The sequence below is a fragment of the Ciconia boyciana genome, chromosome 7 (genome assembly GCF_034638445.1).
Source record: "Ciconia boyciana chromosome 7, ASM3463844v1, whole genome shotgun sequence".
In the NCBI taxonomy this organism is placed as follows: domain Eukaryota; kingdom Metazoa; phylum Chordata; class Aves; order Ciconiiformes; family Ciconiidae; genus Ciconia; species Ciconia boyciana.
The window spans coordinates 11,056,228-11,082,088 of record NC_132940.1 but is presented as its reverse complement, the minus strand read 5'-3'; the positions used below and the strand labels follow the sequence as shown (position 1 = coordinate 11,082,088).

General features: G+C 53.7%; 2 protein-coding genes and 1 long non-coding RNA gene across 3 annotated transcripts in view; 1 reads left to right on the top strand and 2 right to left on the bottom strand.

The window, feature by feature from the left end:
• The window catches only part of PIK3R3 (phosphoinositide-3-kinase regulatory subunit 3), a 36,083-nt gene extending 28,945 nt beyond the window's left edge, over positions 1–7,138 (bottom strand). Inside the window, exon 1 of the mRNA XM_072866627.1 lies at positions 6,269–7,138. Coding sequence (XP_072722728.1) covers positions 6,269–6,374 — 106 coding nt within the window. The 5' untranslated portion in view covers positions 6,375–7,138. The remainder of the gene's footprint in view (positions 1–6,268) is intronic.
• Positions 7,139–7,748: 610 nt separating this feature from the next.
• Positions 7,749–9,047, top strand: LOC140653910 (uncharacterized). Its single transcript, XR_012043275.1, has 3 exons — positions 7,749–8,024; positions 8,555–8,631; positions 8,723–9,047. It is a non-coding gene; the product is annotated as an uncharacterized lncRNA (long non-coding RNA).
• Positions 9,048–13,435: 4,388 nt separating this feature from the next.
• LOC140653909 (phosphatidylinositol 3-kinase regulatory subunit alpha-like) overlaps positions 13,436–25,861 on the bottom strand; it is a 43,280-nt gene continuing 30,854 nt past the window's right edge. The window contains exon 8 of the mRNA XM_072866629.1: positions 13,436–13,553. Coding sequence (XP_072722730.1) covers positions 13,444–13,553 — 110 coding nt within the window. The 3' untranslated portion in view covers positions 13,436–13,443. The remainder of the gene's footprint in view (positions 13,554–25,861) is intronic.

Genomic DNA, 25,861 nt, shown 5'->3' with positions numbered 1-25,861 from the left:
CACACACACCCCCCCCAATTATTAAAAGATTTTGTAACAGCAGCATTGTTACAGCCTGTCTCAGCACATGAGGCAAGGAAGAGTAATATTCTTGAAAGACTGTTGGATCAAGTTATAAATGCGGTTGGTCATATTTGGGCCTAACAGGCTTCAAAAAGGTAGCTTTCATATAGCTTTAGGACAAACACTTATTCTATTATCTGCTCATAAATAGACAGATCCCATTCTGCATTAGTAAGCCTACTTTAAACTTGTGGTTTTCTTCATAATCCACACAAATGAAACTAACCTCTAATTTGTAGTTGAGCCAAATATCTTTGCTGACATCTGTGTCTGAAATCCCAGTGGAACACTCTTACTGATTTTCATCCAACTGTGACAAGATGTATTCAGTGATTACACATTTTATCATTGACACAACTGATAATATATCCCAGATCTACAGAGGGAAAGACATTACTTAGTCCTACTTATTAGAAGCAAGGCAATACACAGGTAGTTATGCTTTAGGTACTCTGGCAACTTTTGCAGTCAATTCAACATCCTCCATTCAAAAACTTAACTTATGGCAGTAAAAACTTTTTGCAGACCTGAACAGATGTCATTAAATAAAAACTAAATTCAATCCAGTAACCTATTTCCTTGTCTTTTCAGACAGCAAGACCCACAGCAAGAACAAACATGCGAGTGAACCACTGACAGCCAGTTTCCTAATACCAGAACCAGCATATGATGCCACTATGGCCATAATACTCTAAATTAATCCTGCTTAGAAAGTTTAGAAACTACTATGTTAGCTATATGCAACTGATAGTTCCAGTTTTGTCTTTAGACACTGAAAGTTATCTAGTTGCACCTAGTATTATTTGCCACATAGAGATCCTACCTTATGCCAGCGATACACTTTATTATGCCAAAAGCCATGCAAGCAGAAGCAAAAAGCATTATAGAACCATAGAATGGTTTAGGTTGGAAAAGACCTTTAAGATCATCAAGTCCAACTGTTAACCTGGCACTGCCAAGTCCACCACTAAACCATGTCCCTAAGCACCACATCTACACGTCTTTTAAATACCTCCAGGGACAGTGACTCCACCACTTCCCTGGGCAGCCTGTTCCAATGCTGCACAACCCTTTCGGTGAAGAAATGTTTCCTAATATCCAGTCTAAACCTGCCCTGGTGCAACTTGAGGTCATTTCCTTTTGTCCTATGGCTTGCTACTTGGGAGAAGAGACTGACACCCACCTTGCTACAACCTCCTTTCAGGTAGCTGTAGAGAGCGATAAGGTCTCCCCTCAGCCTCCTTTTCTCCAGGCTAAACAACCCCAGTTCCCTCAGCCGTTCCTCATCAGACTTGTGCTCTAGACCCTTCACCAGCTTTGCTGCCCTTCTCTGGACACGATCCAGCACCTCAATGTCTCTCTTGTAGTGAGGGGCCCAAAACTGAACACAGTATTAGAGGTGCGGCCTCACCAGTGCCGAGTACAGGGGGACGATCACTTCCCTAGTCCTGCTGGCCACACTATTTCTGATACAAGCCAGGATGCCATTGGCCTTCTTGGCCACCTGGGCACACTGCTGGCTCATATTCAGCCATCTATTGACCACCATCCCCAGGTCCTTTTCCACCAGGCAGCTTTCCAGCCACTCTTCCCCAGGCCTGTAGCGTTGCACGGGGTTGTTGTGACCCAAGTGCAGGAGCCGGCACTTGGCCTTGTTGAACCTCCCACAGTTGGCCCCAGACCATCAATCCAGCCTGTCCAGGTCCCTCTGCAGAGCCTTCCTACCCTCAAGGAGATCAACACTCCTGCACAACTTGGTGTTGTCTGCAAACTTACTGAGGGCGCACTTGATCCCCTCATCCAGATCGTTGATGAAGATATTAAACAGAAATGGCCCCAGTACTGAGCCCTGGGGAACACCACTTGTGACCGGCCGCCAACTGGATTTAACTCCATTCACCACCACTCTTTGGGCCCAGCCATCCAGCCAGTGTTTTATCCAGCGAAGCGTATGCCCATCCAAGCCATGAGCAGCCAGTTTATCCAGGAGAATGCTGTGGGAAACTGTCAAAGGGTTTACTAAAGTCTAGGTAGACAACATCCACAGCCTTTCCCTCATCGACTAAGCGGGCCACCTTGTCATAGAAGGAGATCAGGTTAGCCAAGCAGGACCTGCCTTTCATCAACCCATGCTGACTGGGCCTGATCACCTGGTTGTCCTGTACATGCCACGTGATGGCACTCAGGATGATCTGCTCCATAACCTTCCCCAGCACCGCGGTCAGACTGATAGGCCTGTAGTTCCCCGGATCATCCTCCTGGCCCTTCTTGTAGATGGGTGTCACATTTGCTAACCTCCAGTCAATGGGGTTCTCCCCAGTTAGCCAGGACTCCTGATAAAGGATTGAAAGCAGCTTGGCGAGCACTTCTACCAGCTCCCTCAGTACCCTCGGGTGGATCCCATCCAGCCCCATAGACTTGTGTGTGTGTCTAAGTGGTGTAGCAGGTCACTAAACATTTCCCTTTGGATTATGGGGGCTTCATTCTGCTCCCTGTCCCTGTCTTCCAGCTCAGGGGGCTGGGTACCCAGAGAACAACTGGTCTTACTATTAATGCCTTCTTTGCCTCAGACTTTAAAGTACCTCAGCCTTTGTCACTATGTTTCCCCCCACATCAAATAAAAGATGGGAGATTCTTCTTAGCCCTCCTTTTGTTGCTAATGTACTTATAGAAACATTTTTAATTGTCTTTTATGGCAGTAGCCAGATTAAGTTCTAGTCGGGCTTTGGCCCTTCTAATTTTCTCCCTGTATAACCTCATGACATCCTGGTAGTCCTCTTGAGTTGCCTGCCCCTTCTTCCAAAGGTCATAAACTCTCCTTTTTTTCCTGAGTTCCAGCCAAAGCTCTCTGTTCAGCCAGGCCAATCTTCTTCCCTGCCAGCTTGTCTTTCGGCACATGGGGACGGCCTGCTCCTGCACCTTTAAGTTTTCCCTCTTGAAGAATGTTGAGCCTTCCTGGACTCCTTTGCCCTTCAGGACTGCCTCCCAGGGGACTCTGTCAACCAGTCTCCTAAACAGACCAAAGTCTGCCCTCTGGAAGTCCAAGGTACCAGTTCTGCTGACCCCCCTCCTTACTTCTCCAAGAATTGAAAACTCTATCATTTCATGATTGCTATGCCCAAGATGGCCTCCAACCATCACATCACCCACAAGTCCTCTGTTTGCAGACAAAAAAAAATTCGGTAACAGGAGTCACCCTGCTAGTTGTCACCACTGTTGCTCCTGTATTAGTTGTAGTGCTGTAAGGCATGCTTTGCAAGGCTGGCAGAACTGAATCCCCAGTTCCACTGCTCTATTTAGGAAAACTGTCCCACTCCTATGTTTAGGATGAATTAAAAGCTAGCAGAAAGCTAGCAATCCCTTGTTGCCTGACCCTGCCTCTGCTGGAGTTGGAAAAAACTCCTGTGTGAGAGAGGCATCAACTTTATTATTATTTTTGAACTTTTGAGCAAGCCTTCTAGCAGAGAGGCTTCAGGACCTGCTCTGAGCATCCATTTACACCTACAACCCCGGACAGAAAACACAAGCACACTGATAAGCTGGTGCAGGTGCACCGAGGCCTGACAGAAGCTACAGCTGCACCGCAGGCTGCCTGCCATCACAGCATTTTATTTCTGCATTATTATTGGGCAACACTAAGGTGGGTATTAAGACAGCCTGCCAAGATAAATTAAAGGTCTACTGGCCCTTAACAAGAAACAGTATCTCCACCCTTGACTTCGAGGTTACGGGTGACACCGCACATTATGTTCACCTTGCTTTTGTCTTCTGCCTGAAGTTTAGACACACTAAAAGGTAATCACGAGCAGCCATGCGTGATTTGAGACACTTGGCTCCCAGTATCAGTAGATGCCCATTCCTGCAGCATAAAGACCAACCAGGGATCTCTTCATGCAAGTTCTGTGAACAAAAGACAGTGCTGCCTCCTTTGGCAGCGGGGACACTCGCTGCATATTGTTAGTTTGTGTGCTGCTCAGAAAACATATTGCCACCATTCAGCTGCTCAGGAACTCCAGTCACTGCGCAGGGGAATGATATACTGAAAACCTTCACAAATTTTTGTTGGAAGCGGGCCAAATGGAGTTGTGGTTGTTACCGGGTGCAAATGCAGTGACTTTATCCCAAGGCATGCCGAGTGTTTAAGTCTTCCAAATAAATTCCTCCACGCTCCCCTTAGGGATGACCTATCATCCCAGACCAGAAAACGCTTTTGCACCCCACCTCTGGATGAGGAAAAAGCAGACCACCTCCACCACGCTCTCCCTCCCTCCCCCTGCAATTTAAAAGTTATAGTTCTATGAAATCAAGACATACACATGGGGATCATCCCATGCATCATTTCCAGCTCTGGCTTTTCTAGTTTAAAAATATGAAAGATAAAGTTACTGAACACTTCAGGGATCAGCATGTAACATTAAGTCCTTTTGCTAACTGGTGTTTGGACTGCGCAGAGCCTTGATCCCTGACAATAGGGCTTCAATGATGGAAATATTGGCATTATTAATGACAGAAGTGCTGCTTCTTGATGTAAACTTCATAAGGCTGCATGGCCGAATTCCTACAGAAATATTGGAAAGTTGTTTTCCGACCAGTTCAGTTAGGCCAGCCCCTTTCAGCAGCCTCCTTGCACTAAGCCATTCAAGGGGTTTTATTTTTTTTAATAAAAACCCCCACACCAATTGTTTTAAGTCACCTACAATGGAACTCCGGTTTTTGTTTGCTTGATACAAGCAAATACAAATACTAACCTCATGAATAGTTAAAATCAAAAGCATTTACAAGAAAGATACCCTCTGAAATTCACAGAAACAAACAGATTTGACTGAACTTTACACTTTCAGGAGTAACATCTAAAAATAGGTAGTGTCAGCTATGCAAGAATTTAATGAGTAGTGGCCAGTATTGTGCGTCTGAGAGATCTGTCCAATTTTTAAAGCATGAGAGTTACCAGAGGAAGAGTGTACAGGTCCTTGAGATCCAAAAATCTCAGGATGATCACCTCCTCCTCCTCTTTTAATTAAAGTACCACATACCTAAGGAGAGAAAAAAAGAGCTCACTGTGCTGAAACAAAGAGACTAAACCACACTTGGAGATACAAGCCACAATTCAGGCACAGATTGCAAAGCACATTTCGAAAGTCTAACAGTACATGCCACACAGAAGATACCACTTAGAAACACTTATTTGCTATCAATTTCTCCGCAGGCTAAGATTTTTGATGCATATTTTACTGTACCTTCTGGCTGTACAGATCAGAGACCTGAGAATATAAAGGCCCTTCAATTACCTTACTGCTCTCAGCCTGTTAAGACTCTTACAGGTATAGATATGGTTTCACCGGTGCCCATTTATGCTTACTTTAATTCATCATCAAAGAAAGACTCAACCTCTTCTCCTTGTAAGCCTTCCCTCACTCTTCAGATACAAAAGAAACTTTCTGTCCCATCTAAAAACTTCAGGCACGCAAGGGACAACGCATTTCTTCATTTTCAGCACTGACAATCCATGGGGAAAAAAAAGTTGCACCAAACCCTTCTGAACAAGGTTATTAAGCATTATCAAAGTAACAGTGCCTCAAGGGACGTTTTCCAGCCTGTTCCCAAGTATTCTCCTCCCAGCACCAAAACCCAGCGACAACACACACCTCATCTGTCAATGCTGGAAGAGAGCTGGCGAGAAAAGGGTCTCAGAGACTGTAAAAGCGATTAAACTGGAGCTGAATGGAGGTAGGTAAATCACTACCATCAAAGTGTTACAGGCACATAAAGGCACACAGGTGAGGAGGCTAATAAAAACGCTCCTCTAGAAGTGAATACAGCCGAAATATACGGTTTTCAATAAAGGCTTAAAAAAAGGAGACTGGGGAGAGGGGCTGCGAGCAGCTCTCCTTCTCCTGCCTCCTTCCACCTCCCAAAAGACACCATAAATTGCAGTTATCCTCCCACCCCCCCAAAAAAACAGTATTAAAATACTTTTGCCCAGGAGACAGCGGGTTCAAGTCCCTGAAAAGTTTACGCAGGCATCGAAGTTTAACTACAGATTTCCCCCCCCCCCTCCCCCTCTGCAGACTCCCCCTCCGTTTTCAAACGGGAAAAGTCTGCAAGGAGCAGGGAGGACGGGCAGGGGAGAGAAGGCAGGAACGAAGGGCGGCCCCGACCCGCTGCGAGGGGTGCACAGGCAGGCACGCAGGCTTCGGCTCCCTACCTGGAGGGTCCATTTCAATGTAAAATATCAGCTCAGTGGAATAGGGCATCATCACTTCCCTCCAGTCCGTGTCATCGCGGTCCATATCCCACACCGTGTTGTACATCGCGACAGTCAAGTCCCGGCAGGTTTATAAATAGGAGATTGGCTTTCTCGGCTTTTAATGGAAGGGGGGGAGGGGGTGGGGAACAAAAAAAAAAAAAGAAAAAAAAAGCCGAGAAGAATCCACCCCTCTCTGAAATAACACTTCTAGCAAAAAAAAAAAAAAAAATCGCAAAATTAAACTTAATTAAAAAAACCCCACCACACAAGCCACCTCAGCAGCTGCCTTGCAGGAACTAAGATAGGTAGTTATATATATAATATATAGAGAGTGCTTCTTTTTGTTTAAAAAGACACCTTTCCACAGAAAAGCCACTTTCCTGAATTCTCTCTAAAAATCGCCATTTTCGGGGTATTTTTAAAACATCGTGCTGAAAGCAAAACAAAACCCCCACACAAAAGCGGGGGGTGGGAAGAAGCGGATAAAAAGGGGAGATTTCGGTCTCTGGCTGAATTCTTTCCGCCGGCGGAGGAGAAAGGAGGGGGCGGCGGGCAACAATAACGGCGGGCGCGGAGCCCGAGCGGGGCGGGCAGCGCTGGGGGCCGCTCGGCCCGCGGTCCCCGCCGCCTCGGCTCGGCTCGGCTCAGCTCAGCTCAGCGCTGGGCGGGCAGCCCGCAGCGGCGTCGCCCGCCGTGCCCAGCTGGCAGCCCCGCGCAGCGCAGGCGGCGGCCCCGGGCGGCTCCGGCAGGTCGCAGCCCCGGGCTCTGTGCGGCGCGGCCGGCCCCGCTAGGTTTCATTTTAAGAGGCTCTGAGGGGCCCAACCGTCGCCAACCGCCTCTTGCCGAAGACGAGGCCACGCCCCCCGGCGCCGCGCGGGAGGGGCCCAGGGGGCGGGGCTTCGCGCCGGCTTTTTAACCCCTTCGAGAAGGACGGAGGAGGGGGGGGACACGCCGTGCGAGCGGGCGCTTCCACGGGGCAGAGGAGGGGGTGGGCAAAAAAAAAGCAGAGGGGGGAAACGTCCCTCTTCACGCCGGCGAGACATGCCCAGAAAGGAAGCTTGGCGCAAAACAAAAATCTGTTTCCCTGCTTTCCTAACTTTTCCCCGGCTCCCTTTCGCCACTTCGGTCGCCCCTCTCGCCGCCTTTTCCTAGCGACCCCCCCCCCCTTCTGAAGAGAGAAGGGGAGGTGGTAGGTCCCTCGGCTGGCCTGTCGCCAAGGGGCTGCTGCCGCGGAGCACGCGCGGGGGGCGGGGGCAGTCGAGCCCCGTTGCCAGAGCTGCTGTCTTTGTCTGAGGGAGCAGCGAGCGCCGGGATTGGCAGAGGGCTCCAGGCGGCTCACCCAATCAGCTGGCGGCGAAGCCGGCCGGCTCGATGGCGATTGGCTGGGAGCCCCAGTTACTAAGCGGGACAAAGAAAGGCGAGCGCTGAGGGGGAAAGGGGCTGAGGGGGCGCGCGGGAGCCCCCTGGAGCCCCCGGTTCTGCAGCCCAGCCGGGGCCGCCCCCGGGCTGGGCCCTGCGCCCCCCGCGACAGCCGGCCCCAACGCTACCGGTGGGGGAACGCTCCCTGCCCGCACCGACGGGGGGCTGCACCCCCCCCAGGCCGGTGCCCCGCAGCGCTGGGCCTATCTGCTGCCCTGCAGCCAGGGCCAGTCCCCCTTTGGGGATGGGGTCTGTGGGAGACGGTCAAGGCCCAGGCCCAGGAGACCCTTTGCAGGTAGAGCCGCTGTCCCCATCCCGGGCTGGGGCCTGGGCTGGCCGACCCCTGCCGCACCACCTCCCAGCTGCTTGCCCTGCTGCTGCTGCCAGAAACAAGGGCTCTCCTCCCCTGCCTTACTTCTGCAGGTCCCTGGCAGCTGCCTTCTGTGTATTCCAAATAATAACCTGAGTGTTTCGGAGGGTATCATAACCATTTGCTAACTAGAGTGTGACCCCTGGGGAAACCCAACGCTCCTTCTAGCGACATAACCGGGGGGCGGGGGGGGGAGCAGAGGAAAAGGCACCAAACTGGATGGCTGCCTCTCACAAGCTTTGGGATAAATCTGAACTGCAAACACAGCCGAAACTGAACCTCAGCCTGCCTGCCAGCCACATCCCGACGGCCAGACCCTGAGCCCACAGCCCACAAGCACCGGCGGGAGGCAGAAATACAGCCAGCTCGGCAGCCAGCCTCGGTCTTAGCGTGGTGAAGCATCCTTAAAGAAAGGCAAAATGACAGTTGTTGATAAATTTCCTTTTCCTTAAAAGCCCTTTCTGGAGACTTCCAACCAGTGTCACAGGCACAAGGACAGACGAGCACCTTGATCTGCTGCAGAGATGCCAGGGTACGTTAGAAAACCCAGCACTGAAGTTGTCTGCTTTATTTGCACTTTAAAGCATGGAAGAGAAAATTATGAATAATTTCTCCTGCTCTAGCACCAGGTAGAAAGCTCCTGAAAACATACTCCTGGCTTAGGTGAAGTGGAGGGTCACCGCAACATGGAATAACTGAAAGACTATACCCAACGTAAGAGCTGGGCGCAGAGGATCTGAAGTTTGCTGATGTATCACAACTTCCACGGCAAGCAACTGAGAGCAGTGCTGCTCCAGTAATAGAGCTCCTTGGGGAATGGACAGCTGCAGAGGAGCACAGGGCTTTGATTCAAATAACTCACTGTAGATAAATTAATTTTATATCCCCATCCACAAACTCTGATTAATCCATGATAACCAGACACGATTCCTTTTTCTAATTTTTAAATTAAACTTCTTGGGCTGATGCAATATATCAGCTTGAGCTTGCTCAAAGTGAGATGCCCTCCTTGGAAGCCCACCCCTCTCCCCCAGTGAAATTTAAGTTGGTACCGAGTACAAACCATCCGCGGCCCACCAACGGTGCGTGGGGCAGGGCTGCGGAGCAGCCCCACAAGGGTTGGGTGGTGGGTGCGGGTGGAGATGTGGACGCTGCTTTGCAGACCCTGTGGAGCTGAGAAGTGGGGCTTCTGTCCCTACCGCAGTCCCCAAACTTGGATTAGCAGCTCTGGCAGGGGCGGGGGGGGGGGAAGGAGGAGGCAGGCTCGGGTTGAAATTCATTTTCCCCCTTCCTGCACCTCATTATAAGTTCCACCCACATAAGACCTAATTACTTGGCTTTTATGCTGGCAAAGTGGATTTCATCCTTGCTGTTTCCCATGGTGGTTGCCTTCATTTTCATGGCGGCACTGATGGTTACAGCTTATTGATGTTTTCACTTTAGTGATTTAAAGCAGAATACATTTTGTTATTAGCACTGGTTTCTCTCATTGCTGCTTTAATCAAAGATGCAATTTAAGGCAAAGGATTGTGTGTAATGGTAAACAGGAGGATAATGCCTTGAGAGAACAGAATATTAATGTGTTTTTATTTCTCAAAACTGTGCTTATAATATATCTAGGATTACTTGGCTCCCGACACGCATGCATGGGGCGCTCCTTTTCCTACCACACTGCCTGCCTTGCAATAGGGGCAAGCGGTTGTGTGCATGTGTGTGCCGGGGGGGAGAGGGAGGCACATGCGCTGCCTTACACACTGCAAAATCCCCTCTGCCTGTGCGTCTCTCCTCCATAGGCACAAAGTCTGAGCATCCAGCATCACGGCAGTGCCCTCGGAGACCAGAAACAAAACCAGGAGCATGCCAGGCGCTCAGGGATGCTCAAGGTCTGGCTGAGCACTAGATCACCTCAAGCCGGGAAACGCTACATTCAAACACTGAAATAAAACAATGGCGACAATGACAATGCTTGAGCAGGGGGCACAGTGCTTGAGAAAGGGTCCTGGTGCCCCACGCTAAGGCTGAAAGGCAAGAAGCGAACGCAGCATCTGCTGCCTCCCTGACATCCCTGCGTTGACGGCCATGCATTTGCTCGCTTTCATTTCCTTGGATCTGACAATTTGCATTTCAAGGCAAGATTAAATATTGAAGTTTTGAGCACTTCCATGTGCTTCAGGAGGAGCCGAACGGACCCGCACTGGAACAGGCTGAACACAGAAAAGCCATTTGTGCCAAACTGCTTGGTTTCCTCTTTGCCGAGCCATGATAATGTGATATCCGACAGCTGAATGTAGGCCACAACAGGCTTTTATAGTTGGAGGGGTGGAGGAGGGAGGGGGGCTGAATCCACAGTGCTGCCAGCTGAATGCACTAAAATGATGAGAGATTTTTGGGGCAGGCTGGAGACTCCTGGCCACTCCCAAGATCCAAATATGAGCTTCACCGGTAGCACAAGCTCAGGGCCTGCTGGAGGGGAGCTTGTAGAAGGTAGAGCTGCGTTCATATTGGAAAGGACAACTCCCTGGCCAGCAGTAAATGCTACACAAAATTACTAGCCTTCCACTGCACAGACAACAGGATTTGTAGAATATCTACTGTAATTGGTGGCCAGCTTCCCACGGGGGCGGCCGCATCTTGCAAGTAACAGCATGAGAACAACCAGTCATGGCAGTTTGGTTTAGTTAACGGATTATTTCTGCCTGTTTCTCACCTCCTGGTGACGAAGAGACTGAGGGAAGGCAGGAGGGTTAGTCTTCTTTGGCTCAGACGCTGCCTCTGGGGTCTCAGCACGGCTCAGTGCGCTGCAAGCTAAACCTGGGGCTTGCTGGCAGGAGAAGAAGTGGTGGGAAAGGCAGAGGTTCATCCTGTCTTCCTGAGCCAGCGTGATGCTGGCCGCACGGGGATGGTGCAAGCACCATCTTTCCCTTGAATTGTACCATCTGAGCCCTGAAAATACCCCAGGACCACAAAGCATTTGCCACCAGATTAAGAGTATTAACTTCTGCGGGGGTGAAGTAGCAGCAGTTTCCCTCCCCACATCCTCCTGCACCTTCATGTGAAATGTAATGGGTGCTTTTAACAAGGACCGTGCTGCCTCCTCTGTGCTTTAGAGTCATTTTATGTCCTAATAGGCTGCAAAACAGTTGTCTCGCTCCACCCCAGATGCGGCCGCATTTCTGTGGTGAGGAAAAACTCTGGCAAGTGTGCCGGTCGGGTGCTTTGGTTTGAAAATTATACATTGCATTAAAAACCTGTATTAAAGAATAATATGCGGTCTGCAAAAACATTCAAATGAAACACTTCAATGTTAGGAAGTGTCTTATTTACAGCTGTCAGAGCAGCCCGTGCCCTCTTCCCTCCCACATCCACACGACAAGGAAAGAGGTCGAAATAGGGGCTCGCGTACGTAAAGGTCATAGCACAATGCACACACACGGAGTTGAGCTTGCAAGGAATCATACATTAGGCATTTCCTAACTTAAAAGCACTTGGCTTTGCATTGTAAACAACATTCTTTCAACATAGGAAATAACATTAAAAAAAAAAAAAAAGAATAAGATCTTTTAAATAAATGTCTACAACATAGGTTATTGCAGCTGGACCTAAAGTATTCCTCAGCAAGGTTTGGACTGGCCTTTCCTCACTGCTCCAGACGTTTCTGCCCCAAAAATCGCAGGAGTAACGGTCAGGGCTGGAAGCGGAAAGCCGCTCTCCTGCGAGGGGAGAGGAGGTGTGTGTGGCTTTTGCAGCCGGGCAGCGTATGCCAACCCCGTGCTCTGCCCACTGGTGTCTGGGGTGGACACGTCTGCGCCGAAGGGTGCCCGGGGATGGGTGTGCGAGGGGGTGGGCACGGGGGGGTGAGGGAAAGGACACGCCGCGCTGAGCTGTGCTGAATTGCTGCTTTGGCAGACAGCACCGGGCCAGCTCTTTAGAAAGTTCACGTTCAGTTATTGTTTTGACAGGCTGCCAAAGTTTTCCTGAGGAATGTAGGCAGCAGAAGGGAAATGGTGATTTTCAAACTTTTTTTTTTTTTTTTTTAATAACTCAGCCAAACCAGAATGGAATTTCATGGGAAAAGCGAAAGGTACATCTCTAGCCTCGGGGCATCGTCGCTGCCAAATTTCAGAGGCTGGCTGTGAACAATGGAGGTGTCGGAGCATCTCCAAAGCAGCGCACGCTTGCACGCACTCACATGCGTTCATGCACACTCACGCTCACACACACTGGAAGCATCTTCTCTAATGGCGAGTGCTCCCACCCTACGCCCAACGCCCCCAGAAGACTGACATTAACCCATAGCGCTTAAAAAAAAAAAAGAAATATCCGTGGTGTAAAAGCAGAAGACAAAGCTGGTTTGCAGCTGATGAAGGGTTTGTGACTTGGCCCTGGCAGGACGCTTAGGTGCTCTCCCCACCCCGATCCCAGCCTGCAGCCAGCTGTGCACGGCAATTCAGGGACCCCACAGCCATGGAGGGGACCTCCCTTCTCCTCCGCACTCTTCACTATGTCAGTCCCAGAGCCGCAGGGTATTTTTGCAGGTCTTCCTACCCCTAGGAAGGGCAGGAGGTTGCAAACTCCCCTCCTCCTCCTCCATGGAGGTGGCAGAGCAGCCGGTGAGCCGGGCTCCGGCGCTGCGGCACCCCGGGGTCTGCGGGGCCATGGAACCGGGCTGGGGAGCTGCCAGTTACCTTATATTTTCCAGTACACTAATTTCTCTTGTCATCTTGCCAGTGACAAACAGAGTTAAACAGAGCAATCCATTAAAGAAGCAGCCTGACAGACCGATTGTTAAGGGTTTCAGCGATCCCCATTTACACTGGCTTGAAAAAAATTTTGCCTCGAGCAGCTCCAATTACAGAATTATCAGACCACACTCCGGTCCCTTTGTGCACTTCGCATCTCTCATCATTCCAGGCCTCTCTCTATTTAGTCGCTTGGAAATGGTGAGCAAAATGGAAGGAGAGTTGTAACAAGTTCAGCTAAATTAGAGGGGAAAAAAGAGAGAGAAAAAGGCGCCCCCCCCCCATATTCCAATGTCCTAAACCAGGACATTTTTGAAATGTAACACTGTATAGGAATTTAAAATATTTTTCACTTCCTCTATTCATTGCTTTAATGCACTGGAACTACTTGCTCGGATTTTTTTTTTTCCCAAGGAATGTACAATAACCACTCTGTAAATTCCTCACGTCTGATTTTAAGAGGAACTGTAGAACTTTATTCATGGAGGAAAGAAATAATCCCAATACCTTCCTGCAATAACTCTTCCTTTTTAATAAACATAGCAGTGTATGTTTTGATCACAGCCAGCAATGCAAGCGGCAGGAAGAGGAAGTCAACGGCACGTCTAGGAAAAGCGAGGTCTCATCCCTGCTCTGCTGCCATCCCACTTGGTGACCTTCAGGCTGAATTGCCAGCACCGGTTTGAAGGTGGCACCATTCCCGGTAGGAGGAATTCTGGAAAAGCCCAGATGAGTGGTCACTTCGGCAAATGCAAAGCTTGAACTCTGTAGATTTGTTATTATTATAAAAAAAAAACCCAACACAGTTTTCCTGCCCTAGGACGCAAACCTGAAGGGTTCCCTAACCCTTCACCCGCGGCTGAGCCAGGCACTGTCACCCGTGACACAGCAGCTACGTGACGTGGATGTTATGCCCCCAACCAAACATGACCTCACCTATTTATCTTCCAGCAAACTTTCCCGTTCCTGGCTTCCCGAATGATTTTACAATCCCATAGTTAGTGTTATCCTAGTACTAGTACCCTCGTATATCCATAACGTGTCACCCCACGGTAAGAAAACACCCCCCCTTTTCTTGCAGCAGAGATTATCTAGTTTCCCAGGGAGGATAAGTGAGCAAAGCCATCCCTGTGTACTGCTGGGGGGGAGGTTGAGATCAAGCTTCGGTGCTAATGCACGAGTGAATGCTGGCTTCACTCTGGCCCTAAACAGAAGGAAGTTTCTCATGGCTGACTCCCCAGTCCTGCCATGGGATGCCCTTGTCCCCATCCCTTTCCCTGGGATGCGGTGGAGCTGACCCATTGCTCTTCGGGTCCAGGGAACCTCGCTGCAACGCATCCCTAGTCAGAGCTCTGCCCAGCTGCAGTAATGGAGACTTCCACCCAAGGTTTTGGGTGGAGATCGAAAGCGGGAGAAAAAACCCATAACAACCCAGGGAGCTCTCGGGGGTATTGAAGAGTCATCTCATTTCTTATTAATCGCTTAGGCCAAGAATTCAAACGTCGGCAGCGTGTTGGCTGGCGTTGTTTTCCTTGCAGTTATCCACATGCAATTCATGCCTTGGAAAGTGACCCATTTACCATCACGCATTGTTGCTTAGCTACACGCGCTTTCCCTCTAAGTTTTCCCAAATGGAAACATGGCTCTATTTGCTTTGGAGATCATTTTCCCTGGCTTTCTTTGCTTTACAGTAAATAAGCGCAAGAAGAACAGCCTCTGAACGCTAAGTGTGGAAATAATACAAACAGCGCTGTGCAAGGTAATAATTTAAAAACCAGCACATGAACGCGATGCCTTCCTCGTCCAGCCAAGGTGATGGGCAGGGAGGGCTTGAGCAAAGGCAACTTGCAGATTAAGTCCTTTGCATTAAGGTTCTTTCCCTGCTGAAGATTTCCAAACCCGAAGGGGGAATTTGGTTGAATAACGCTGGGTTCCCAAGGGAAGAATATTAATTTCCTGGAGGACAAGGTGGGACTTTAGAGCACCGAGAACTCACTCCGTGTCTCTGCTGCCATGCTTGCCTTGTGGAGTCCTAGGCATCCTCTAGAAACAGGCAGGAAAACACCTCCCTCATCCCTGCAAACCACCACGCCGCTTTGCACCACTAGACGGGACTTTCTCACCATCAAATCCCAAAATTTCACAGATTCACTAAGTCCCAGCTGCAGTGGCATAGCTGTCGGTGGGCACATGCTGGTAGATCAGCCACTGCAGCATGAAGTTCAGCTTTCCAGCACACCAGGTAAATCCTTCAGCCATTTGCTGGAAGCCTAAGCCCATCAGTGCCTGTGCAGCACAGATGTCCTCTAAACGTGCAACAAATCCAGAGCATTTGGAAGGCATCAGCTTTACTACCCGTGCATGGAGGGACTGTGCAGCATGTGTGCGGCTGGTCCCCTGCCTCCCGGGAGCGTTGGTCTTGCTAAGCATGTGCCTTAGGGCTGAGTTGTGCCGGCATGGTGTTCACATCCAGGATTTCCAGATGTCCGGCAGTTCTTCTGTTCCTTGATGATCAAACAAAACTTGCAACATCTTCAGATTTTACTGAGGACAAAGCTTTTGGGTAAAAAGGCGGCTGGGTCTCTCTCACAACATGTAGGTTGGTAGAGACCGAAGTGCAAAAACTTTTGTTTCTCGATGCCACGAACACGCACTGGACGTGAGCTCTTTGCAGAGTGTAGGCAAAGCTGGCAGCTGCTGGAGCACTGGGTGCCTGCAGCTTCCAGGAGGAGTGGGACGCCCCGAAGGGTGAGCTCTCGCCTGCCTTCTGCTGACAAAGCATAAAATGTTTATTGTCTCCGAAAAGAGAAAGGGGAGAGACCAAGTAAATAGTGTGATACTGATTACCGGGCCAACATACTGGTCTAAGGTTTAATACAACAGTTTCCAGGCCAAGAACCTGCCAGAAAGTGAAGAGGGGTATTGTACCTATGCAAATCCCGGCCAGTGGGTTAACACGTCCCAAACACTGCGCGCTCTGTGAGAGCTGCCAGCACCTGAAGAAGCCATCTTTACTGCCCTGCCGCTTGGAAGGTCTTATCTTGCTTTGACCAAACGTACACAATACAACTTTGTTTTAGGCAATACCTCCCAGATGAATGGCTTCTTCAAAGTGCTTTGAGGAATTAAATGAGAGAAAACAGTAGGAGGGGGAGAGGCAAGGGAAGGAGAGAAAAGCTCGCTGCTGCGCTACAGGAGGCAAAGTTGGTGGATACTAAAACCACTAAATAAGGAGCTAGGCGCAATGTCAGGCTGGAAGAAGCAAACGGGTGACCAGGCTCCCTGCCACCACAGGCACTCCGAGACAGTGGCCCGATCCCAAAGCGAGCATCCACTTCACCATCCTCTGTGTCCCTGCAGCAAGGATGGGGATGCTGTCACCTGCGGATGCTGTCCAGGTCTGCAGCGCTCCAGGTAACCTGCCCCCACCTCCACACACACCGAGATCAGGCACATCATCCTCATCCTCATGGCACGGCCCCATGGCCCCGGCTCCCCGCAGCGGGTGGATTTCAGCACAGGCGTTTTGGGGAGCCCGGCGGGTGATGGCATCAGCCAGTGTGTCCTCTCCTTCCCTTTGCCGTTGCATTCCTGCAGCTGAGGCCAAATTCTGCTGCTTGCACTCCTCTCTGGTCTCTGCAGTTGATGGGGCGATGCCAGGTCTCTCTTGCCCTGGGCAAAGGGGTAGAGACCTGCTCTTAGGAAGCGTGAGTGTCTCCTAGCCAGAGCCACCAGCTCCTGCTGCGGGCAGTGGCAGGGAGCGGGGCATGGCTGGTGCAGAAGGCAACAGGAGGACCAGCACAGCCATGCTTATGGGACCTCAGAGCTCGGTGCCACTGTGCTGCTGGCCACCATGGATGGCCGAGAGCTGCGTCCGTCACTCTGGCTCACTGCAGGCTGGGCACCCGCCTTAGGTCCTGGAGCTGAATCAGGCCAAGAGCAGTTTTTATGAATGGAAATCCCTCTGGTTTTATTGTCTTTGAAAGCCTGGAAACACCTGCCTGTTGCTCAGAGAAATGGCAGGCAGGTGGCATAAGGGTCTGGCCGACCTCCCCTTTGCCCTGTGTCCTTCTTGGGCACCCTTTGGGGCCCAGCCCCGCCGGCATCCCGTGCCCCCCGCGGCTGGTTTGGAGTTGGCCCTGTGAAAATCAAACATCAAAAGGGCTTTTTCAGCAAGGGCTATTTCCACATCAAATGCCTACCTCCAGTCCTGAGCCACTGGGGAGAGAGCTCTTCATAAAAGGAGAGGGAAGATTAATATTATTTTTCAAAAGTATAATGGGAGGTTTCCACTCCCCGAGCACTTCACAGTTGGTTTTTGCACAAGGCCAGAATAATTCCAACCCCAAAGGAGAGAGAAAAACACATTAGAGAGGGTTACAAATGCCTGAAAAAATGGTTGGTCTGAATAGAAACCTTCACGTCACCGTCACTTTGGGGGCTGGAGGAGGCTGCCGCTGGGAGAGCTTGACTTTCCCATGGGCATGCATGTCCTCCATCCTCACTCGGAGCAGCAGGGTTGTTCTGGTTGCCTGCTTAAGCACAGGGGGCACAGGCAGGTGGGGAGAGCCAGAGATGGGCTGTCAGAGTTGCAAACTGGCAGAAGACGGAAGGAGAGGACAAGGGGTGGAGAAGATGCTGGAGAAGAGCACCCTCTTGGGCAAGTGGAACAGGGAAAAGCACGCTGCCCGGTACAACCCTCCTGTGGCTCGATGGAGAGAAAGGCGGCACAAATCCTGCCCAGCGACTGGCCGGCAGCGTGCCCGGGCCACGGCATGGCTCTGCCTTGGAAAGGCACCTACGGCCTCAACATCTTCCTCTTAAAAACATGCCTCAGCATCATGGGGGAACCACATGCCAGCAGCCTTGACAGCAAGTTTCTGCTCCATGAGCATGAGCCGTTGGGCCAGATGGGTGTATAAACAATTATTTGATCACTTCTACTGCAGGAACCAACTTGAAAAATACGTCCGATTCACAAGCTTGCAGACTGCTTCTGAAAAACCAGACTAGGAGCAAGCTCCCACCCTGGAAAATCCCTTGCCTGTGTCTGCTGTGCATCCTTTCCCATGCTGGGAAGGGTTGGGCCAAATGCAGAAGACGCCATGGGGGTGGCAGAGCTGCTCTGGGGCAGTGTCTCCGGGCCGCTGTGTCGGGGTGGCAGGGCTCAGCATCTGGGAGGTGATCTGTCCTTGGGCAACTTAGTGCTGTGCTTGCTTTTGCGTCTTGGTTATTCAACAGACGGGGCTGAATCTCTTGCCAGCATGTACCTCAGCTTCCTCTGGACTCGGGGTGCAAATGTGAAGTGAGGTGTGGGACACTCCTTGCGGCCCCAAGCCTCACATCACCGGTGACATGAGACCCTTAGTGATTTTCACTTAACAAGTGGGTAGGGAGAAAATCCTTGTGGGTAAGGGACAGAAAAATGCAAAATGTGATCCTGAGGGCTCAGAGAAATTCTTCTGGTTAAGCCAAATCTTGCCTTTTCCCAATGCTTGGAGTTGCCCATTCATGAAGAGGGCTGGAGCAGGCATCTTCACCACATAAATCCCACTTAAGCCCTTAAAGAAATGCTTGAGTGGCACTTCAGGTTCATCTGCTGGCCACCGCAGGGGCAAAGGTTTCACATTCACCCAAGAAAGCAGAAAAATCCCCCAGTCCCTCCGCTGGAGATTGCAGCCGATGGCCAGAGGGCAGCAATGGGAGAAAGAAGCAGCAAGCGGGTGGCCGGGCAGCGGTTTGTGGGACCGTGCTGGCACGCACTGAGTGCCCCAGCATCCTTCGTCGCCGGCTTTCCTGCACACCTGGAGCCAAAGCAAGGGGGGTGATGGCAGATGCAGGTCCTCTCCCTGCGACATCGGCTGCCTCCGGGAAGGTGGGGAAGCCCTGGGAAAGCGGCTTCACGCCGATGACGGAGGCTGACACGCGGCGGGTCAGTGCTGGGAAAGCCAAGGGGCGTGCTGGAAACAGGAGATGCCTGCGGCAGATCATTGTGCCAGTAGGATACGGCCGGTTTGCTGCCTGCGGGACTTCAAACGCTCTGCCCAAAACAACTTACTCAGATTTACTGTAAGCGGCAGCCGGGCCATCTATAGCTTGTGGCGAACATACCAGCCCTGCCTGCAGGAAGGGCCATGGGAGCCAAGCTGGCCCCCTGCCCGGCAGGCTGGAGGAGGGGAGCCGGGGGGGCTCTGCAGCCCTGCCCGCCTGCCCCGGCCCCCAGCCCGTGGGAAAAGCGTTTCCCAGAGGTTGCTGCTGTTTGTTTGAGTGAAGGCATTGAAATTTGGTGGGCTGCTTGTTAGGGAGGCAGTGGGTGACGAATACAAGTGGCAAAAGAGGGGGGAGGTGGGCTCCTGGGTGTCTGTAACACACATGTATACACACTGCACACACACCGGACCCTGCTCGCCTGCCTCTGCGCTGGCTAGAAACCCCCAGCTGGGGACAGTTCTCACCATTTCTGGGATCCCTGTCGCCTTCTGGATCCCGTGGAGCTGCACCCACAGGCACCAGCCCTGCCAGGGCTGGGCAGGGGAGCAGGGTGTGCATGGGGTGGGGGTCCCACGGCTGGGCACGGGATACCCCCCTCCTGCCTGCAAACCTGCTTCTCCCCATAGTCAGCTCCTGCTCTTTGCAGCCTGATAGCGCAGATCCGCTAGTCACCTCATAGCCGGGAAACGCAAACGTTTGCCCCTGGTCGGAGCCGGCCTGTCTGCACGCTGGACCCCTTGGGGCACACTCACCTGGGGCTGGGTGTGTGGGAGGAGGAGCTGGAGGGGGGCTGCTGCTGCAGGGATGGGATGCTGTGGCACGGCCATGGAGCTCGTCATTAGGGATGGCTAATTTTCCACCCACACCAGGGCTAGGTCACTGTGAATTTGGGGCTGCCAGCAAGGAAACCTGGCTGACTCTTCTGACCTGTGGTCCAGCAACAGCCCCCCCTTCCCCTCCTGCTACCCCAGCGTGCAGCGCTGTTGGTTTCCGAGGGGAAATTCAGAAGGTTTTTTTCCCTGGGAGGGGATTTCAGGGGAGCCAGGGGCTGGCGGGGATGGCAGAGCACAGCTGGAGTTTCTGATATTCAGAGAGTCTGCGGGGTTCAGACAGGAGGGACCCACGGCTGCCCGTGGGCATCACCGCTCAGCCCTGTGCCAGGCGGCAGCTAACGAAGTGCAGCGTAGGCAGGAGCCCTACGCTTCGACTAGGAAGGCAACAGTCCCAAGAGGACGTATCTTCATCACCCAAAAGCTTTGGTGACCAAATCATGCTTTCTTGTTCTCCAGCAACAACCCCCATCCCAGCATGGAGCTGGTTGCAGAGTGCTCATGGTGCTCATGCACCTGGTGGCATTTGTAGAGCTCACCTACCATAGGAGCGAACATAGGAGGTGGGCCCGAAACCTGCCTAGATGCCTTCAAGGTGCTGGGGGCACCTTTGATGTAGGATTTCAGGTGATTTCTGGAAGCTGGCATGCAGGAGGCTGAAGCACGCCACCGGAGGGGACCCCCACCTGCCATGGCAGCCTTACGCACATGGTCCCTGCCAGAATCCTGTGGCCAGAGCAGCCATTTGCCCCAAGACACATCCCGAAGGGCAGAAAACCTCGCGGTGGGGCCAGGACCTGCTGGGGGCCGATGTCCTCCCCCGCCGGCGCAGCCGCAGCTCCTGCTGCAGCCAGGACCGTGGTGGCTGGCTGCCCTGCACTGCTGGCTGCAGCCCGGTGCCCTCAGCCCGGCGCAGGTCCCAGCGCCAACTTTGGAAGCACATGAGGTGGATTTTCTCTTGCCAGGTGCTTTCTGCTGCCCATCGTAACGCTCGATGGCAATGCTGTGAATATTAACCCCAGATGGGGCAGCTACAGCTGCTGCCATGCCCAGGGGAGCCCCCAGGCCAGCACACTGGTTCCAGTGCGGTGGCACTGGGGCAGCTGGCTGTGCCAGCAGAGCAAAGGCAGGGAAAGTCCCAAGAGTCAAGAAACCACTTGAGCAGCTCGGCAAAGGCACACAGAAACTGGGCTGGGCGCCGCTGGCTGGCAGCCAGCTTGGCCCTGGGGCACCCGCGGCTGAGCCGGGAAACCCCCCGGCTGCGCCCGGCTTCCGGCCTTTGTGCGAGGAGCCAGTGCTGGGGTGGTGGTGGCGGCACGGTGGCCATCTCTGTCACCCTCGCCTGGGCTGCGCCGGAGGCTTGCACCCCCCGCACCCCGGGAGGTGCTGCCGGATGGAGGGAGACCACGCGAGGTCTGGCCGAGGGGACTCACCGTCCCCTCCTGCGCAGTCATTCCGGGAGGGAAATTTCCGATACCGCCGAGTTCCCAGAAGTCAGGGGAGGTTTCAGCCCTGGCTCTGCTGTCTCGGCTCATGCTTCCTTCCCGCCTCAGCCTGCAAACCTGGCACTCAGGGCTTAGTGCTGGCGGCGCAGGGCGAGACCGAGGGTGGGCAGCCCTTCAGGCCGGGTCCTGCGGAGCTGAGCCGGGCTTGTGCCAGCACCGGCGGCCGCTCCAGCCCTTCTCCTGGCCCCTCTCCCAGCTGAGCTGCCTTTGCCGGCAGATTGCACCGGTGGGCTGCTGCAGAGACGCTTGTGCCGGCAGCGCTGCTGGAGCCACGGGCTGCCCAACATCGGCCAGCTCGGTGACATCAGCCCGTGCCGCGTCCCCGTCCCCCTGCCCCAGAGCCTCCCGCCGAAATCCCGTAACAGGGCGCGTGGCCCCCGGCAGTGGCGCGGGGTCACTGGGCTGTGGGGTGCCACAGAGGTGTGCTGCGGAGCCAAGAGCTGGGATTTTTGTCTCTCCCCTCCCTGGCACAGAGGTGAAGCATCTTGCGAGGGAATACTCATAAAGGGCCGGATCCTGCTTGCACGCAGCCCTGGTGCCAGCGCCTGCCAGCAGGCATCAGTGCCCTGGGCTCTGAGGACCGATGGGCCTGATCCAGCGCAGGCGATGGAGGACGTGGCTGCTCTGAGGTGGGGTGCGGGAGTCAGGGGAGCCCGGCGACACCGGCCCCGGGTGTCGGGAGCGTGGCCGTATTCTGCAGCAGCCTCCCCCCGCCTGCCCCAGCCACCCAGCGCCGGCTGTGGATGTTTTCTGTTCTTGCAAGAAATCCAGCTGAAAACAAGAGGGGCTGCGCCTGCCAGGTGGCTCCTTCAGAGCTCTCGCTTCTTCTCTGTGTTTAAGCAGCAGTGATTTTGCTTGGAAATGTCCAACTTTTCGCGCTGCACAGGCTCTGATTTTGAAGCCACCAGCACCGAGCTCCCAGGGACCGAGGGGCTCCCGGAGCCTGCCCCTCTCCTGCCCGTGCTGCCTGCGGGACTGGCTTGCCAGAAAAAAATTGAGTCTGGCTAAAACGTGCAGCCCAAACTTGATGTGCCTGGGGGGGAGCGCTGACCCTGGCCCCCGCAGCCCTCCAGCACCAGCCCGGGCTTAACTCTCTCCTCTGCGGGAAGAGTTCAAGCCTTCCAGTTAAATCCGGGAAGGAGTTAGTAAGTCTTTGTGGCAGGCAGATTAGAGGCAGAGGTAAATGCTTCTGCTAAGTGTAATCTGGCTAGTTAAAAGCTCAGCTCAGCCTCTATCCCAGCATTGTCTTTACTTCTTATAAATATAGGAGACACTTCTGCAAACAGGGATTTTTTTTCCTTTTTTCCTATTTAGAGACCCAAGAGATTGGGGAGAGCCTGTCGCCCTCCTCCTCCTCCTCCTCTCCCCAGGGTGTCATTAGGGTTTATTACCACCCCCCCCAGTGTCCTCTTCTCTCCGGGATGGGTTTGGCGCTGGCAGCCTCTGATCCTGTGGGTGCAGCAGGAGGGGGATTACAGCTTCTGGGGCTGCGGGTCAGGGCAGGTGAAGGCAGCAGAAGCTCCCGGCGTTGGGGAAATGGGGCTGGGGGCAGAGCCAGGGCCCTCTTTCACCCCGCAGGCCGGGGGTTCCTCCACTACCATGCCCTGGGAAGCCCCCCTGGATGGGATGGGGCAGGGGTTGGGGGGCACAGGGACTGGGAGGCTGGGGGCTCTGCTCACTGTGAAGCGTATAGGAAGCCAACACAGAAATTTTTAAAAAATCATAACTATATAAAAATAGGTAACATCTGTCTCTCTCTAAAAAACCCTATTCCGGAGCTGGTGGCGCTAAGGCGGGCACAGGAGGGTGGCAGCTCCACCTGTGACCCTCCCTGCCCTGGCCATCCCACCCCATGGCAGGAACATCCCTGGGGGCCATGTCCCCACCATCCCCTGAAGGTGACAGAGGACTCCCTGGGCAAGGCTAACCAGCACCCACATGCCAGCCCCGGGAGCTCGTGGGTGCCCTGGAGAGGGTCCCTTGTCCCAGGGGCTGGAGGGTGTGCAGATGACCTCTCCCTGGGGATTATGGCCGGAGTGGGGGGCTCTCGCAGGGAGCACAAGGCAGGCAGGGATCAGGGGCTTACCAAGGATTAAGCTATTTTCCATGCATTTAAACTAGTCATCACAAACACAGAGCTATCTAGGAATGAGTGACCCAGAGCACAGTGCCCAGGGGGTCAGGGGAGAAGTGCGGGGAGAAGCTAATACCTGCCCTGGTCCCCACCCCAGGGCTTGCAGGGAGCAGGGAGGAGATGCTCACAGAGGCTTGGAAGCCCCCAAAGCCCCAGGGATGGCCTGTGGGCCCCGATTTGGGGAGGGACGAACGCATGCTGTGCAACCCCTGTGAGATGCATGCTGGCGGAGCAGAGGTTGGGAGGCTCGGGGGGGACAGCAGCAAGTCCCAGGGGACAGCAGGGCACCGTGCCCTCTCTGGGGCCAGGACAGAGTGGTCCATCGTGGGAGGCATGAGGGCTGGGTGGCTCCAGGAGCTTGTTAACCTTAATCCTCCCTTGGATTAATGCTCAGGGGAGCTGGGGACAGTGGTTAAACCCGCAGGAATGAGCCCTCGCATTGAGTGTGGCAGTGCAGCAGGGTCAGCGGGGCACAGAGGGCACAGGTTAAGGGCGAGGAGAGGGGCAGGCAGTCCCCTGGCCTAATCTGATGTGCAGCCTCGGGTTTTTTGGGCATGTTCCTGGGCCCTGCCCTTCCTGGGAGCAAAGGGATGGGCAGTGTGATGGCCAGCTCCACGCCGGGGTCACGTCCGGCAACACTGCCCAGCTCTCAGAGGCTGCTGCTGGGTCTGGCTCTGCAGGGCCACTGCAGGCTGAACCCCTCAGGATCAGAGGAGCCTGGAGGTGCCAGCCCAAGGTGGAAACCCTCTGCTCTTGGAAGGATGCTCTTCTCGGGGAATGCCTGCCCGGGATGAAGTTGCTGGGATGAAATCCCTCTCTGAGCCCGGGCTGAGCTTTCAGTATGAGGATGCTCAGGGATGCTCAGACAGCCCACGCTCCTACCCATGCAGATCCCAGGCTGACCCCAGACCCCAGCAGAGGATCCCCTAGTTCATGGCATTAGGAGCCACCCACCTTTGCAGCCACCAGCCATGCTGTGGGGTTTGCAAGCCCACACAGGGGCAGAGCAGCCCAGCTGGCATCCCTGCATATGGGGCCACCCGTCCTCAGAGCAGCCCCAGCCCTAGCTCCCCCCACAAAGAGTGTACCGAGAGCCCCATGCAACCCTCTGTGACACCCCGTCCCAGCCTGCCAGGGACCCCACGCAGGGTCCCCAGCTCTGGCTGAGCTGCAAATGCCACATGGATGCCCTTAGAGGAGGTTCCCGTCCCTTGGCAGCATGGGTGCAGCTCCGCCCTGGGCATCCCCTGGTCCGCGCTCTTTTGCCGGGCAGCTGGCTTCAGCACGAAGGTGCCACTGAGTTACACCAGCGTCCCTTGGACCCCAAGCACCAGTTACACCTCCTTCACCCCGCTGCAGGCTTGGCCCCTCATGGGAATCCCCTGCCCTGCGCCTAATCCAGCCCATGGCTCCGTGCTCTGGGGCTGGCACCATCCAAACCTGCCGCCTGTCCCAGGGAGATGCCACAGGACATTGTCACCCATCCTGATGTGGCCGGTGTCACCTTGGGTGCCTCCCCGGTGGGGCGGGGGTGGCCCTGCAGGGACTGTGGGTGCCACCTTGGGTGCCTCCCCGGTGGGGCGGGGGTGGCCCTGCAGGGGCTGTGGGTGCCATGTGCCTGTCCCCTGGGGCAGCAAGGCAGGATAGGATGTACTGTCCTAAGTGGCATCTTAACTAGATCTGATCCAGCCTTGCAAAGCCACAGCGCCTTCAATTCCCTTAGCACTCCAAATCTGCTACTGTGCATCTAAGCGGATTATTTTAAATACCCCATGATGGACTGCTCCTTTGTAATATAATCCAGCCTCATGTGTCCCATTCCCCTCCTATTTGCTGTGATTTAGCTGCAGCTGTGACAACGAGAAACCTTCCGCAGCTCCCCCTGCTCCCTAGGAAACATCCCTCGTACCGGCCCCTTCCCCAAATCCTCCTCTGCCCTGTGCAGCTGGATGCTGGGGATGCTCCCGCTGCCTTCTACGCACCCTTAGCGTGCAGCCTTTCACATCTGGGGGTGAGCGGTGGCTGTGGGATGTGCTGCCCCAGAGCTGCTTCATCTGCACCCAAAGCTGAGCCCCTGCTCCTGCCGTGGGGCACTGGCATCGCCTCCACCCGCACCTTGGGGCCAGATCCTGCCTCGGCTGCTTTCACCCAGGGAGGGGCCATACAGGAGCCCTTTTGGGTGGGTTTTACCAGTTTTCAGGCCTCTTGCTTGAGCTGACTGGCTCTGACACCGCAGCCCTGCCATGAAGTCAGCTGAGCGAGAAAGCATCTTGCTTCCCACTCCTGCTGGAGAGGGGGGTTTGGGGAGGGGGTGGGACGGGGGGGCCGGCACGGAGCCCACCCAGCCCTGCTCTCGGCAACAGCAAAGAAGCCGCTGCTTTTCCAAGCGCTTCCCTTTGGGGCTTGTCTGATTAATGAGGGCTTGTTATTTCCAAACTGTTTGAAATCGTGTTTATTTTATCTGCCGCTGGATTCCTCTGACTCAGGGCTCATCGTTAACTGCCAAAGATGAGTGACAGATCCCGCTAATTATAGCTAATGATGGCCTTAAAGGATCTCTGCG